The sequence below is a fragment of the Schistosoma mansoni genome (assembly GCF_000237925.1).
Source record: "Schistosoma mansoni, WGS project CABG00000000 data, supercontig 0173, strain Puerto Rico, whole genome shotgun sequence".
NCBI classification, from domain to species: Eukaryota; Metazoa; Platyhelminthes; class Trematoda; order Strigeidida; family Schistosomatidae; genus Schistosoma; species Schistosoma mansoni.
Genome location: NW_017386059.1, coordinates 542984 through 561685, shown reverse-complemented (window position 1 = coordinate 561685; position 18702 = coordinate 542984). Strand labels below are relative to the sequence as shown.

General features: G+C 33.7%; 1 protein-coding gene across 1 annotated transcript in view; it reads left to right on the top strand.

Moving 5' to 3' along the window:
- Nucleotides 1-18702, top strand: part of Smp_153170 (serine/threonine kinase) — a gene marked incomplete at its 5' end in the record, with an annotated part of 72797 nt that overhangs the window by 11908 nt on the left and 42187 nt on the right. The window contains 7 exon segments of the mRNA XM_018796409.1: nucleotides 39-158; nucleotides 3150-3322; nucleotides 5393-5473; nucleotides 7798-9676; nucleotides 11815-12185; nucleotides 13497-13666; nucleotides 18359-18530. Coding sequence (XP_018646898.1) covers nucleotides 39-158; nucleotides 3150-3322; nucleotides 5393-5473; nucleotides 7798-9676; nucleotides 11815-12185; nucleotides 13497-13666; nucleotides 18359-18530 — 2966 coding nt within the window.

Below are 18702 nucleotides of genomic sequence, written 5' to 3'. Positions count from 1 at the left end.
TCCTTTTTTACGCATTTCATCTATCTTATTTTTTATAGACAAGTAGAAGGACTTAAACCATTATTTACCAAGAAACTTCAAGATTACACCGCTGAAGTGAATGAAACAGTTAGACTTAGTGGACGTTTAGTAGCTGAGCCGCCTGCCACAGTTATTTGGTAATATGTCATAAATTTTTTTTCTATATTTTACAATTTATTTCTAATATCAGGAATGTATGTTTACAAAAACGATGATCGAAATTATCTGTTTGAATACAATATCAACTTATTATAGAAACAAACGAAATATACAGAAAAAAATTTCATTGTATTTAGTAACGGTGTTAAGTAAAATCACCTACATGCATTTAATCTGTTTTGGGTATGTATGTTTTATGTACATCTGGATACTTGTTTAAGTTTTGGATGATACTCAACAGCTATCACCTGTCTCTCCAAAAGTTCCGAATATTACTGTTATAATTGTTCTACTAATCAACGACCCAGCTTATCCTATTGCTTAGTATTCTTATAAAATGACACTCGACAAGACCCTAAAATCAGAACACGTTGAACAGGAACGAAATGGTATTCAAAATAACTAGGGTAGGTGAACAGCAATCAATGGTTAGAAAAACGTTCATATATTTATAGTATATGCATAAGAAGCTTCTAGATGATTCTCCAATAATCTGCCACAGCTGATTGGTTTAGATTTAACCAATCAGCGTGCGCCGTCACGATCATGCACATAACGTGCCTTAATCCGGTTTACTTCTCACTAACAATTACCGATTAACCTACTGAATAATCAGGTTTTATCAAGGAACATAATTTCACATTGTTAGCGTTAGAGTTAACAAACATAATAAACATGACACAAAGACACTTAGCAGCGAAGACTGATCAAACCAGTGGTATAGAATACTTACTGATGAAATCAGAATTCCATCTTTCATCTTAGAATATTGTAAGATTGTTTTGACTTCAGATATCCTAGTTGAACACTTCCCATATTACTCACAAATCATAGTCTGTTATAGTTAAATAAGAACAATATGGTCTTTGTATCATTTCGTGCAATTAATCAAAAGAAAGGTTTGACTAAGTGAATGTCATGTCACTCCGGTCAAGGTCATTCATGTGAGATATGTTTATGTATTTGTGAGCGTGTTAATAGATGAAAAATGTGTTATTTGGAGTGTGAAAGGATAGACATTTTCCAGTTTGGGGTTGTGGAGATTGCCGATCACTTAAGGTTACGATAGCCGGTGTTAATGTAAAATATTTGCAGATAGGGAGGTTTTATTAGTGAGCTCAGTAATAAGAACGAATGAACATTTAAAGTTGCCATCATCTCATTTGTGAAATGGGATATACTAATAGGCGTAAGCACATTTAAGGCATTTTCAGAGAAGTAAGCATCGGGGCAGCTAATAAGGGTTGGGAGTGGTTTTGTTTCATGGATAGATTGTGGTAAATTATCTTATAGTGTCAAAAATTTCTTGGTAAAGTATGTAGACAGACGATTTAGAGTAAGATTGATCACTGACAAACCATTATGGATGCTATAACTAGCAGGTTTTCGTATATTGAATTGCTTTATTGGATGTAAAAGATAATTTACTAAGTATATTTCAAAGTTGAAATCATGAGTCAATTGAAGCTAGACCACCATGGAAAACCTGGAAGCACTGGACGGCCGTTTCGTCCTATTGTGGGACTCCTCAGCAGTGCGCACCCACTATCCCGCACTCGCGAGATTCGAACCCAGGACCTACCAGTTATGAGCCAGAGCCCTTAACCGATAGACCACTTAGCCGGCACCCAACGGTGTTAATGTCTAACTTCAACTGATCCACGAATTATGAGCGACACTTCACCAATTGCCTTCAGTGAGTTGTTATCTCACAACAGACGTGGTTGAACTCCACTGGTCACTGCTTCCCACTAGAACTCCAGGACATGTATCTTGAAGTCAGTCACTAGTGAGCATATGATTATAATCAGAAGGGGATTTGTGGAGATTTCAGTATATTTCAAAGTTGAAATCATGAGTCAATTGAAGCTAGACCACCATCGAAAATTTACTAAGTATTCCAACGAAAAAGATTAGATTCACTTTAATTTTTCACTCCAACAAAAGTCGAGTCCAAGTTTATTGCATCTGGACTTATAATTTAAGATACAATCAATCTCAAGAATGAGAAGTGTCAATCGCCTCTCAACGGATTTCAGCTTTTATTTATCCTCTATACGAACACTACCAAGAACAAACGTGAAGTATTCTAGGAGCGGTCGAATACATACTTTGTACATTAAAATACGTTACTCGTTGTTATAAAGGTTACTAATTATTGAACCCAGAATACGCTGAGACATGGAAGTCTGCTTCGAGACCTGTTCTGTGCAGAACAAATTGTATGAGTACCTAAGTCCTAATATCACTACTGTATATAACTTAGATAACACTTTACCATTTATGACAAGATCTAGGTTGAGTGATGTATTACCGATGTATATCTATCCACCTTTAGCCGTGGTAAGCCTCATCTGCCATTTCGAGCACCACTGGGCTGCCTTACTGAGCTCCATGATAATTCAGTTTTGCATATTTTTTAGCCCATGTGGAGAAAATGGATAAGTAAATTGTTAATAAAAGTTACATTTTTTAAGAGAGTACAATATTCATCGATAGGCACTCAAATAAAGACAAGTCACACCAAACTCGGATTATGGTAATCGTTTCATTTTATTGCGATCACGAAACGGTTTATGTTAAATAACCATTGGAAACCTAGAAGCACTGGACAGCTGTTTCGTCCTAGTACGGGACTTCTCAGTGGTGCACAACCACAATTCTACCATAGAGAATTAAACACAGGACTTGTGGTTTCCTATTCGAACAATTTTCCGATCAATGTTTTACAAATCAAAATTTTTCAATACAAACGAACAAGCTATCTGTATATTATTGATTTTTAGCCGTTCTCAGCTTCTCAGTATTACAGTAGCTACAAAAGACGAATTAAAGTGTACACATACTTAAGAAAGTTTAAACTACGTTGAAACAAGTACTATCCTCTGCATCATAATCAATAATTTAGAAGGTACTCAATAAATCTTCAATATTATAATTCATTTTCTTTTTATTATGAATCATTTTAGGAAACATAATGGTATTCCAATAGAAAACAACAAAAGAATTGAAATCTATAGTGATAATATTAATCCATCACTTGTTATATATAATGTCAAAGATGAAGATTACGGTGAATATGTATGTTCTGCATCAAATGTACTTGGTCAAACTGAAACGAAAGCATTTCTATACATACAAAGTAAGTTAACTTATCTTCAAATAAGACATTAATTAGGAATAATATATTTGTAAAATCTAAGCGAATGAATTTATATTAAATGCAACGTTTCGCCTGGCAATCTGGTTCAAACTTTTTCAAGGAATTATCAATTAGTTATTAATTCCTTGAAAAATCTTGGACCCGATTACCAGGAGAAATGTTGGATTTACTTCAGATTCATTCGCCGAGATTTTACAAATATATTATTCCTAATTAATGTCTTAAATCAATTCGGCGCTCAAATACTGTGAAACTATTCGCTCTAATTTAGACGAACGTTCTTATATATTATCTACAAATAGTTTCACAGTATATTTTTTCCTCTAATCTCTGTAATTAAATATGAATTTACTTAGTTTAATATGCATGAATGAAAAAACATTATTAGTAAACTAATAGAAAGTCAAATTTAGAATTTTAATAAATACCTTACTAGCAGTACATATTAAATGTCCAATCTGTCTCTCGTTTTCTTATTTAATTTGAACATATAAATATTGGTACAAAGAGGCACCAAATAGATACGCGCAACATAAATCATTCGATTTGTGTGAGGGCTGGGATACTCTCCGGGTGCCCAAACGGAAGCGGAAGACCTAAAAGTCTAATCCACAAGGCAGTGGAGCAACGTCAGAAGATGCAGTCACATGGTGCCTGATGACTAATAATTGGTTCATACGCCAATTGTTCCTTCAGCATCTTCGAGTTCATGTACGCCATTGGTTTATAATCAGGGTTTTCCAACTCCTCTAGGTGGATTCTCCATATCCACTAACCCGGTTAAAACGCTAGACATCCGCCTTTCGTTCTTTCAATTTTGTAAACAAAAGTAATGCCACAAGAAGGCAGTGAGTATTACTTTCGTGGGAGTGGCTGTATACGCGTGGCTATGTGAAAGCATTTGGAGAGGGAGACCGGACTCTCCACACTCTCGGTCGTACCAGGGCATTTGGGGGCCTTCCGTTTCCTAGTTCAAATGAAGTGATCTGTGGAATCTTCAGAACAGTTGATTTGCATTTATTTTAAATAAACCCAGAAAACAAAATATATTTTCGTTGTTTTTAAACGAAACACGCTAAATGCAGAAACATTTGGAATAATGAATTTCAAAAATCTCAGTTATAACGCTTAAGGCTTAAAAATTAATTGATCAATTAATTAGACCAAGTAAATTCATATGTGCAAACAAATGTTAATTAACAACTATGTCAAACTACTTGACAAAGTGGCAATAGAATTAAAAAGCCTTTTACAACCAAGAAACAAACGATTAGTTGTTCATGAACACATCACATGATCATGAGTTGTTGTAGTAGCCAATCGTAAGACAATTCAAAGTATCAAGGTATACAAAGTTCAGAACATTTCCAATGGTTCATTGAAATAACTGGATGTATTAATTAGAAGCAAAATTAAGGAGCTGACAGCTAAATTGAAAACAAGATCTGTAAGATACACCATGTCCTTACAAATAAGGTTGATTTATTGAGAAAGCAAACAATATTTAACACTAACTATGTATGACTTCCATAATTTATGATGCACTTAATGTTACCATTTCTATTAGGTTACACTATAAAATACGTCAGTTTTAATTAGCCCCAGTATTATTTACTAACAATCTTCAAATGCGATCTTTACATGCATATATAAACACATCTGTGAATGCTTCAGTATCATAACAGTTATATAGGTTCACTTTCCCAAGAACAAATCAACTGAGTACCATTATTAGACGTTCATAAAAGATATCAGCTTAGAAAGAAAACTTTAATCGACAAATATAAATCTCCACTAAACACCTATAAGAAGTACTATTACAACAATATAAGCAGTAATCCTCCTATATGTCAAATAATACTGCACAAGAAAACAGTGATTTAGTGAATAGATCACATTTTACAGCTTCCAAATAAATAGTAGGTTATAGGTAAACAAAACCATGTTACTGGCTACTGATTGTTACTAATAAATATCTAGTCTCATATCCTTCTAAATTAACGTATTTCATACATAACTTCTTGTTCTTTCATATGAATTTAAATTTAGGTAATTTATATGAACCTAATAGTTACGAACATGATACAGCTGAATCACCAGAGTCTACAGCTAGACCGACACGGTGCTCAGGTAACGTTAGTTTGTGATGTGTTCTTGATTTTTGGATGAAAAAAGACTTCATTCATTTAATTTTAATACATTTTAATGTCATTTATGAGTTAAATAGTCTTTTATTTGCCTTAAACATACGCTAGGATCTTGTGTGAGACTATTCAATTGACTGACAAAAATGTAATTCCTCGACTGAATTACATGTGCTTTTCACATGTTATGGTAATGAATACACGTAACAAATAACTATACTGGAGACAAACGTTTGGTTAGATGGTTTGTAGAGATAACTTTTTAAAAATTTAAAAAAACCAAATGAGACCTGGTACGAATGCTTGATTGAGCTTCTTCAGCTAGGGCTGGGTCCAGCAAACTTAATTAGGACAGCATCAATATCTAAGGTTTACAAAGCTATTTAGTTAGAGGACCCATTTATCACACCAGACTCCTAATCAGTTTCCACTTATGGCCACATACATATCTTGATGCAAGTACAATACATTTATATATTCCTAATCACAATAATAACAACGATAGTGATCAAATTGAGACTAAATTAAATTAATTGTCAGTTGATGAGGCTATACAATTTATCACTATACTGATAAGAATTATGTACTAAGTCAAAGCTGGTAACTAAGGTCAAATGAGTTTCAAATGATCGCTCATATCCATGTTCCTTCTACTCGAAGTGACTTGAGAAGAAGAAGTCTGACTATCACCAAAAGGAACTGACGTTAAGTGTTCAAGTAAAGCGTTCCATTAGTTAGTAATTCATTGGAAGAAACGAACCTTCTAGGGTATATAATTAGATTAGGATTTTTAAACTTTATGATAGTGTCGCATCAAATGATTAGCTGTAGGTAAAAGAAGTAAATAGATAGTATAAGTACCAAAAAGACCACTCAGTCATACAGTAAACTAACAGTAAGATAATGAGGTGAAATTTTCACACGTAAAAATTAGGTTGACTTGTCAGATTCTAATTTAAATTCAAATAATGAACGTTTTAAATTAATTATCTTATGAAGGGTTAATTTATTTCCTTGCACACAGCATTTCTTACACTGTATCTAAGATTTAGAAACATTCATACTGGCTGTTCAACTCTAAGAACTTTTCTTGTCTCTAAAAATATGGTTTATTGACAAAAAGGAATGAATCTGTGTTGTAAATAATTATGGTAATGTAGCTTATGATTTTTGAGTTAAATACCAGTTTATTCTGAAATCGATCTATAAAATAAGGATGTATTCTTCTTACGGTTAAGACTGTGAATAGTTTATCTAGCTTTCTGAAAAATCATAAGATGTTAAACTGAAGATTATCTGGGCTAAAATTCATTACAATTAAAAATTCTAAGGAACAGTTGAACATTTGAATACCTCTTGAAACATCTATCTTATTTAACTGAATAAAACTCCTAATAGCCAGTGATAAAAAGACTAACCCTATTTGACAACAGCATTATCTAGAAAAAACGGCGCAGTTAGTCAGTTTTTCAAGAGTGCAACTTAGCCTTTATCAATCTTATACCTGAAACTCTAGAACACAGTATCCCTATAATTTTCTTACAACAATGTATAAATGCTGATATTTTCAAAAATACCAACAGACGAAAAATCATATATATATATATATATATATATATATCTTGTGGCCGAGTGGATGCCTAGTTAATTTATGACGTGATACGACCGCCAATCAGAGAGCAGCGAATTATCGATTGGAACAGTGACACACGAAAACCGTACGAGCAGTCTAGAGTGCTTATCGATCCTGCTTCTGCCTAGCCCAGCCAGTTAAGTCCAGAACAACAATAACAGCCTCTGTGGTACGAATCATTGTATTTCAAACATACTGATTTTATACACCAAACAGACTGACCACATCGTACCAATAAAATGGAAAATAACATTTGTACAAGAGTTAGCCAAATGTGGCTGTGAATAGGGGAAGCAGTAATTAATAGACTGGGTATAACTCAGGAATGGTAAATCGTACAATAATAGTCCAAGGGTCAAAATAAAGCTCACAATGAAAGGAACATGAATATGAGTAGTTTAATTATTTAGCAAATATACGATAAAAATTATATGCATAAATATTGGTTCATAAATGGATCCCAAAGTTACCATTCACTATTCTTATCGGGGCATAACAATATCGCAACAAATTATTAAATATAATGATGCCAGAAACAACGTTTACAAACTCCTTGTATTTGACTGAAGAAAATTTCCCAATTAATTCTTACAATATATTAAATACATAGTTGATTTACTCATGAAATGATTACGACATTTAACGACATTTTGCTTACTGGTTACTTTTCGTTCTAGTTTTACCATCAAGAGTAAATAATATTGAACAACTTGAAATAAACGATGATGGTTTCAAGATTGCTTGGGATCCATTAAATGAACAAGTGACATATAATGTGGAAATTAGTAATGATGCAGGTAGATGGTGGAAACCTGTACTAACCAACATACACGAAGTTTCAGCTTACATTTCAAACGACATTGCGTGTCCTTTGAATCCCGTACAAGTAAGGGTAGTAGCTGAAAATGAATTTGGCCTTGGACCTCCTTGTTTCCCGGTACTTCGTTTACCTATACGAGCGTGTCTTCCTCACATGCAAGCAGTTAAACCAGAAATTGAATTTGAAGAAGCAACAGCAATTAAAATTCGATGGTGTCCGGCAGTGCCTGCACTTACACCAAACCAACTGCACAAGAATGTTGTGTTAAATCCATCGCAATTACTTGGTAAAGTAACTTATGCAGTTGAGATTAGGGAAGGATCTCAATCAGAATGGCGTAGAGTGGCAAGCGATATCCCATTTCGATCTTACATTTATCACTTACGACCTGGTATCAGTTCTGCTATACGTATTGTGGCGAAAAACAGATATGGAGAGTCCTGTCCCACTCCGATGGCAATAGTCCAGCTCGATCCTAATTCATTAATTCCCGAATTATCATTAGATCCTCCATGGATAGCAATACACTACCCAGGAGATAACATCACAAGAAAGAAGAGTAATATCCGACTCCTATGGAAACCTGCATATATGCCAGAGTTCTGTACCAGTTGTATAAAAGGACTAAAACCTTTGTACCGAATTGAATGGAGGCGTGGACTATCTGGACATTGGAATGATTTAGCTTGTGACATTAGTGAATGCGAGACGGGTTATCCTCTTCCAAGAGAACTTGTAGAATCCGTGATTAAGGAAACTCATGTGGGAAATGACTTGTCTTTTAACACTATCAATTTTAATAGCTCCATCGAATTTCGGATATTTTCTTACAATGAATTCGGTGAAAGTGGGCCGACTAAAAGCTACAGATTGAAAGCGTCTCAGATATCTAAAGGTCAAGATTGTCGGAAAAGTAGTCAGATATCGGATAAACTAAATGAGAGTGATCAATATGACCATATAAGTCTTCTGGATAAACTGCCGATTATTTCATCCAGTAAGATACCGAGACGAGGGGTTCAAATGACGTCAGTTGATCCTAAACATGGTGTCACGCTCAAGTGGGATCCTTGTACAAGTTCAGATGTAAGTCGAAATTCTGATGATCATTATAGCTTACATGGTCGCTATCGAATTCAGCGTAAAACTTTCAATGACGTTGACAGTAATTCATCGCCTGATATGTCTAACTGGACAGTAGTTTGTAGAGAAGATGATCTAATTCATGGAGAGCAACATGTTCTTGATGTGAAACCAGGTAGAACAGAACAATTTGTTAGGATTCTAAGCTTACAGGAGGATAAAGAAGGCAATTTAAATTGGTTGGATACCCATGAAATTCTTCGTATACCAGCGTTATATGAAATATGCCCTCCAGCACCATTAGACATAGAGGTAAAATTGACACCCCCAGTTGAAAAATCAGGTTCTGCAGGAGTTCGTGTCACCTGGACACCTCCCAACTTTGAATTTCCATTGAACGACGATTATTTAAGACAGATTAAAAATCATGATCAAATCGACTATAGAATAGAAGCTCGTACAACCTTGAGTGATTTAGCACCCTGGAGACAGATTGGTCTTGTATCTGGATTATTAGGTAAGGTAGATGACCATAAAGCTGAACCCGGTTCACAACTTATTTATCGAATAACGCCCGTTAATCAGTTTGGCGAAGGTCCGAGTTCAATTTCTTATCCAATCAAACTTCCACTTTTGTTAACAACTTTAGAAAGGTAAGTTAAAGTTTAGGTCACTCAGTTTTTCTAACAATTTTAAATTAGTTCAGCTTTTTACTAATTCATAAACGATAAATTATATTTGTCTATCATGGTGTATATTACGGAACGATCTTACCCAAACAACGATTGAAAATCAGGAAGCACTGGACACCAACTTCTCACTATTGTGAGACTCCTTGCCAATGTACATCATGGATCCTTGTCAGGGCTCAAACTCAGGGCATTCAGGTCTCATGGAAAGTGTTTAACCACTAAACTACAGAGCTTGCATCGAGTGATTTAAAATTCTAGTTAGAATCGATTTGCAAAACTCCTTTATCAACATTCATTGGCATAGTAATATGTGTCTCACGCTCGGCATGACAATAAATGACGATTGTGCAATATCACCAGGAGAATACAATTGGAAATGAAAACCATAGTAACCTATCACTTGAACCTGAAAATTATGCGCTCTCTGTGAGACCTGAATGTTCCACCTTTGGTCCCAGGTAAGATCGTGGATATTCATTGTTGATTAATCTTATCTAGGACGATAAAAGCTTGCTCAGTCCTTTCTGATTCTCAATAAATGTCTAACTAAGACCATTTATTAATGCTGTGAAATTCAACAATCGTTATGTGATGTATGCTACTTATGTTGACAGATAAAAGTAGTATGTAGCACCAGTCGGAAGTGGAATACTTGTGAGCAGAAGATTGAAACAGAAAGAAGAGAGAACAAAACTGAAAGCAAATGAAATAACAAAAGGAATGAAGAAACGATTAAGTTTGTAAGAGACAATTGATGGAAGATGTGCAAATGATGTGTTTGATACATGATTTTCATATTTCATGAAGGCACTCTGTGATCTTGCATCAAACAATTAAATGGTTTTCCCTAACTGAGTTCTTCGTGAACTACAGTTACACACCGTTTCAGTAATAAAAATAAAGGTCGAACAAAGATCTCTAAAAGTTTCTTTAGGCCCATATTTTATAGTTAATATTCAAATGATATGGTTACTCCGGATCTACTCCTACTACCTAACATATAAACATATTCTTAAAAATATTTGATCATTGATTACTTCACAGTTCATCTTGGCTAAATGGCCTATGATCGATGTGATTATTTTCTTAACCACCCTTTTATTTATTTTGGCTAGGTTAAAACTGTTTCATAATATATAGCACTTTATCAATCAATAATTGATAGATACACTGACTTATTCGAATACAATTAATTTGCCGTAACTTAACCCATGGGAGTTCGGATTTATAAACTTGATATAAATTCTATTTGAGATCAACTGGTTTAAAAGTTTAAGAAACGAATTCTTTAAAATGGTCATAGAAGCTACACTACAGAAATAACAAATTTATTTCAGATTATAATTCATATCGTTGTTGGTTATACTCAAAAGTTCCTTAAATTTAAACTTTTTAAAAAAAAATTTAAATGTATTTTAGATGGCATAATTTGTCTCTGAATGGGATATAACGTGAAGATACTTAACTCCTATTTAAGTAGTCTAGAATATGCCTTATGAATATCCTAGAGTTGCTTAACTGATATAGACGTTAGAAGATCGTCACTTTTGAACAATTCCAAGTACTATTAATTTTTTTTATGTCTGATTCCAATTTCCGACGCAATGTGTTCCTTGGTCTCCTTTTTTCTTCTTCCTATCAGAATTACAAGTTAGGACTTTCTTAGTGATAAAGTTTGATGATTTTCGCAGTGTATGTTCTATCCACCTCCAGCGTTTTTTCCTAAATTCCTTTTCATTTGGAAGCTGGTTTGTTCTCTGCCATAGTAGGTTGTTGATGATTTTTCTCTCTTCTTTGTAATAATAATTTTTGAATGGTTGGAACTTCCAGTGTGTGTGTGTGTGTTGGTGTTTAATTGTGGATGCTTGTTATTTGAAATAAGAATGTTGGTGTTGGTCATATCAATGAACTTCTTTGAGGTGTCCGTATGGATAATTTCAGCTAGTATTCTCTCTTTAATTTGTGGTCATGTATTCGATAATTTGTCAAACGTTTACAGTGTGAATTTACATTATGAACTTGAATAGTTTTATTGTCAATATGTTTATTCATCTACACTAGAATACTTAACTCTTTTTTGTTTCTGCTTACCATCATAGATGTATTGAAGATTTTCGTTTTCTGATACTTGGATCAAATACAATTCAATTGCGTTGGCGTTTAGGTGATACAGTGATTGATGCATTAGGATTTCGAAGAAATCCAAATCCATCATACAATATAACAAGTCATTTAGATACAGATGAATCAGCTGAAATATGTGAACGTGTAAAATTTTCTATTGAAAGACGAGATGGTTATGCTGGTGATTGGTATCCTGTTAAAGAACAAATCAATGGAAATCTTCATAACAAAATTACATTATCGAATTTCGACTATTTAGATAAAGAAATTGCTTGTCGAATAATTGCAAATGTGGACGGTCAACAAACTAAACCTAGTCGATCTATCAATATAAGTATTAAAACAGGTAAGTTAAATTTACAAATACATATTTATATGTAGTTTTGAGTAATTTCTTATTTGAACTTAGAGCGACTTGAGTATGTCTGAGGGTGACAAACACAAGAAGTTGATGGTTATCCAGTTATTTTATTTTGATCAGTATCAGATATATACAGAATATTTTAAATAGTTGAACTCATTAGTCGGCCTACGTTAGACCACCACAGGATGGCCATCCAGTACTTTCAGGTTCTTAAAGATGATCTAGCTTAGGTCGACTCATAGGTTATAATATATACAGGTGAAATCATTAGTCAATTGAAGCTAGACCACCGTAGAAAACCTGGAATCACTGAACGGCCATTTCGTCCTATTGTGGGACTCCTCAACAGTGCGCATCTACGATCCCGCCTCGCGATATTCGAACCCAGGACCTACTAGTCTCGCGCCAGAGCACTTGACCGACAGACCACCAAAAAATTACTACAATCTCCACAAATTTCCATTCTGATAATATTCAGAATATTAAATAGGAATAATATATTTGTCAAATCTCAGCGAATGAATTTGAAGTAAATCCAACGTTTCGCCTGGCAATCTGGTCCAAGCTTTTTTAAGGAATTATAATCAATAATGCCTCACATCAACTCGGCGCTCAAATACTGTGAAACTATTCTCTCTAATTTAGACGAAAGTTCTTATATAAAATATTCAGAATAGTGTAATAGATTCAAAATAATGTTTTTTTATTGTAAAATAAAATCAATCACAGAATTTTTGGAAACTAGAAAGCAAAAGTAAGCTCTAACCTCATGGTTTGAAACTATTCAACAGGGAAAATTCACAATCATAAACGGTATTGAATCCAAGGACACTAGATTTCTTAGAAACTATCTCATTTTTAAAACAATATAAAATGTTAATATGCTTAGGAATGATATTTTGAACTAACTTTTAACTACGCTTTACAATCTGCTAAACTAAATATCTCAGTAGATGACTATAAGTTGTAGATTTCTTACTGTGAATTCGGACATAAACTTGATCTATTTTTGAGTACCATTTAATAGAGAATAAATCAATACACTATGTTTAATAAAATGAGAATTGGTAACACGATAGTAACATCCGTTATAAACTGAATGTATCTTCAGACACTCATATTCCTATCAGTATGCGCTAATGTATGTAGAATTCTCATGAAAGCTTACTCTGATGTTATTTTAACTTAAGAATAGTTATTCATATATGATGCTTTAAACCAAAGATTATTTTCTGTGTACATTTTGTATTCATTCAAATTTCCGTATTGTACGTTTTTCTTATTACCGAACAGATTTCTTAGTTCCAGATTTCTCAGCTTTTAAACCACATTTCAATGTTACATCAGTTGAGGAATATTTGATATCATGGGATGATCCTGATGTACAATCATTGTATACAAGTCATATTTTGAATTTATCAATACCACAAGTGTTACAAAAAGACACTACTTATGCTATTCAAGTAATATGGCAATTTGTAAACTGAGTTTTATTTTCAATGTTTTTTTGTGAAGATTGTTGAATTTTGTTGTTTGCATCACAGATGTATTAGACAGAACGTAGCCTCGACAACACTAGTTATTGAACTTAAAACTTTCATGACTCGCTGAGAGCACCGGAAATTTAGATCTTTGGGTCGAAATCCAGTAGTCTGTAGTTTTAGCATCAGTCGATTTGTGAAACTATACGATCGTCCGATGTCATTATTTACTAACTGTCACGCTCCTAATATAGTTGAACCCCACTGGTCACTGCTTCTCACCTCTCAAAATTAGTCACCAGTGGGTATATGATAACCACTAGTATAGGGAGTCGTCCAAGGACGAAGGAGCTGTTTTCTGTTTTTGAACAAATGTCAAAGTGCAATTAGTTCATAGTGTAAACTACTAGCGGTATGAATTAGATGTAACGACAAAATGTTGTAAAATTCTCTTAATCCTAGTATAATTTTGCTATATAATCTGGATTAAACATTTTTAATGCTGTAACTAATTAAAACTAGTTAAATCACTCCTTTTCCCCAAAGGATCGTTGACCATTTACGCTAGACAACCGAACATTATCGGAATCCTTCTTCTAGAATTCATCACTATACTGTCGAATACATAGGTCAACACAAATGCAAAACCATGTATACATATATTGAAAAATGCAGTTCACTACAAATATACATGAAATCAAATCGCTCATCGCTCGATATTATTTATATAGTTTAAAATCCATTCCACTAAAAGATATGCGTTTACATCTTCATTTGTACTGATAAATTTTTGTTGTCTGGTAATCTGAAACTAGTTCTGTTTTTATGAAAAACACTGTGGAGGATCTCTACGCTTTTATTCATGACTTTAATTTAATCTCAAGTTCTTTTTGTGTCATTGTTCATCCGTAAGTATGTGTACACCTACATAATCCATTCCATTAAGTTATGTCGTACCCATAAATACTTTGACGTCAATTTAGTACCTTGTCTATACTAATATGAGATCTACTAAGTCATATTATAAGTTCAGCTTACAGAGTACTTTCTTACCAAATTACGCCTGTTACACCTCATCGAGGAGGATAGACCGTTCACCAGCATTCTCCATCCAACTCTATCCGGGACAATTCTTTCCAGTTGTTTCCAGTTACTTTAGAAAACGATAACATACTTCCACTGACTTTTCTGCATAGATTTTTCGTCAAAATCATAAATTCTTTTGTTTAATCATCAGAATACTGTTTATAATCTATTTGGGTTGTTAAATGTGACTAAATATCGTACGATTATCGTAACTTATCAATGTATTGGTTAACGAATTTTTGGTTTCACAAGTCAAATCACTTTCACTAAACTGCTTCAAAATGTTTATTCATCTATGATTTTTTCATTATATACTCCCGCATGATGTTACTCATGAAATGATTGTTCGTGTTCAGAAAACAAAAACCAAGTCTACTAATTAGTTCATACGAAATATATCCAATTACATTGCGCCCATTTACATTTGTACTAATAAACCACATATGGATAAACTATGTCATGTTGTATAGCCTATAATGTTGGTCAGATCCTATCAGTCAAGTTGTAGTATAGGGAGTAGTTCAAGTGACACGCATACTTAACATACTTAACAGAAGTTTGAATTAGCCCGACCCAATTGGACTAGTAATGTTTTTTTCAAGCTTAACGACTAAACAATGTGACGATGGTTGCTGCTAAGTAGACAACCAGAGTGAATATCTAAATTCCAACACAAATCTCTCAAAGACAAAGTCTTTGACTGTAATACGCAGTAAAGTAGGTTTGAATCCTACGGAATGCATCAGCTCCCACAACACTACAGATATATTTTCTTGGCAAGTGACAGATAGCACAAAAACTAACTCCAGGTCTTCTTGTGTATCACTTCTGACTATCAAACACCATAAGTTTGCATAAATCACATACTTACTTATCTTTTACTTAGTTGATTTTTGAACATTCATGGTAAGCATCAAAATAATTTCATAACTAATGAACTGTCAGTTATTTAGAACACTTACCATTCAATATAGTGTAATTTTGTTAGGTAAACAGTAAACATTTATCACTGTATCAAACCAAAAATAAGAACACTGAACAAAATCCATTCATAAATTTTCCTAATATTTATCAAACACATTCATATATACACTCTACAAGTCATTTTCCGTGTTACAGTGATCGATTTCGCTTGTTAACTAATATCGGCAAGACTATAATTTACGGACGTCTTTTGAACAAATCATAAATGACCCTGAAAAATTTCGGCCAATCAAGAAGCAGTCAGTACAGAGTAGAAATATATTATACAAAACCAAAAAATTAGAGTGGAACAATTCTTTAACATGTTTTAAAAACGGCGAGACTATAATTTATGGAAGAACTAATCAGATTTAGGATAACAGGTTTTGGATTTTAGCGCGAAATTCATTCATTCATTTGACTATATAGCGTCTTGGCATTTAAGCTGAGGTCAGTTCGTAATAAAAACCCTAAATCTAATTCCTAACACTAACCGTCAACTGTAAAACATAATTCGAATTCTTCACACTGCTTTATAACCCTCATTTAGTCTTAGTTAGTAGGTGGATATTCCGTAGGTCACTTAAGCGTCACTCAAAGTTCGTCCATAAATTAAAGTCTCACCTTAATAACTTTTCGAGGTTAGAAAGTGGCTCTATAGTTCTGAAATCGTAACGCATACGGTACAGGAACATCCATGTGACTCCATAATAAATGACATCTGGAGCCGTGAAAAGGCTCCAAAAATTATTTCAGCCCCGACCACATCGCTTCGATATCATTAGTGTGTACTCCTGTGGTGGGGTCTACAAAATATCGCTTGTAGACGATTCACATAACCAAGTTTAGATAGGCATCGATATGCTCTTCAGTCATCCGTGTATAATAAGGTACCTGGCTGCACATACTCTTGTATAATTGGTATCATATTTGTAGTTTGTCTGTTGCTCACGCGCTGAAAGATTCCGTTTTGAGATGATTTCTCATATGTACTAAGGACCATATAAATATATTTAACGAAGTGCTACTTAACACGTCTTCTTTACCACTTCTTCCTGTGTTTCCTTACGACCGGTTCATTATTTTATACGATTCTCCCGTTTCCTCCAAACGACTGATGCAAACTTATCATTTTTACTGCATATATATTTCGACAGTACTCTTACCATTGAACTGCCGAAGCTTCAGTAACAGTTGCAAAGGTTGCAGTCATTGTTACTGGTGCTTATATTATCCGGTTTGCAACAATTATCATAATCTGTCTTGGTGTTGATCGGGATCTAGAGAAAAAAGTCCCCGTTTTAGAATTTTTCCTCCAATATATATTACATCGAAAAACAACATCGTCACGACAGTCTGCACAATGTCCATCAGTCATTTGAACACCGCAATCGCAAATAAATAAACTTCTCAGTAATCCCATCTGTTATAGCCGCTCTTCTATAACGTTCTACTCGAAATCCTCTGTAAACTGATCGTATGTGAGCATTGACTACTGAACTAGACGCTGTGACCTTGAAATCGCTTACTGGATTCTCATTGGCTCGTCCATATATTATAGTCTCGCCGTTTTTAACCCTATATCATGATTATTCAGAGTAATACTAGTTTTGTTTTCATGCGTAATGATATTAATTCATTTGAGTGTAATATCATTTCAACATATGATATTCTTGGACAGAATTCATTTGAGCTATGCCCAGCATGATAGACAGAATTTAATTTTATTATAACTCTGAGTATTTTCTATATATGTGGTTTTATCCTAATTAATAATCAAAATGAGTGTTCAATCAATATGTAAATGAGTGTATTCTCGACTAGGATTGTCGTTGTGTTTTAAGTTTAATAAATCTTCACTTTTACCAGTCTTGGTGTTGTTTCTTCGAGTTGTGAAAACTGCAGTGGTTCAAGCATAAGAATAAGCGACGCAGATTCAAGTTTGTGAAAATGTATTTTTAATCATGTCAAGGTTACTTTTGAGTCAACACAATAGGCGGTTGATATCAATACCGTTGTTATTGTTGTCGTTGTTCGTCTAACATGTTTAGTGTTTAGTTTTAAAATCTATTATTCATTCATAATTCTCTTGAATGAAGGCAAGACGTATTTTTAAATGATTTTATATAAAATAAGAGTGAATTTAATAATAAGATTGACTAATGAAGATGTCTCACCTCACAAAATAATCAGTGTTGGGTAAAATATATGCAAAAAGAAAAACTAGGAAATATTTGGTAACTACTTCACTCCAGTTTTAAGCTCTTTAGGAGTCTGCACCCAAGACTCAGTCAGGCATTACAGTGAAGCCCACTACCTTGGCACTACATAATTTGAATTTGATAATCCCCAGTTTTAAATTCATTTAAATCATGAAACGTTAAACATACTACTGAGAAGTTCCAAACTAAGAAGAAACAGCAGACCGATACTTTCTGGTTTTCAATGGTTATCCCCCATCAGACTTCATTCTATGGTGTAAACTATCTTCATATAAATTCATATCTAATTCATTTATTCAATTAAAAAAATATGATTAGCTTGAAATTACTCACAATTTTTTCATTTCCCTATTTTCATTAAACCTTAGTTTAATCGTTTAATTTAAACTAATTTGTAATTTAGATTCAACATGAAGGTTCATTTGAATGGACAACAATAGCTTCTAATCTAGATACAAACCAATGGACATGGATTCATCCAAATCCATTGATTGGGTATCATGTTCGTATTCTACCATCGAATCAATTCGGTATTGGGCATCCAACAAGAAATGTGTTAATACCACCACAAGTTAGTAAGTAATATAAAAATTAATTCTACTTCTGTAAAATGTTCTAATAAAACGAAATAGTCAGTGGATATTCATTCAACCTAACCAAAACTCATTCTTTTATTTCATGAAACCTTCTAACTGATTTTATTTATAAGATTTAGTGTGAAATTCTATCTTAATTTCACCGTTCAAT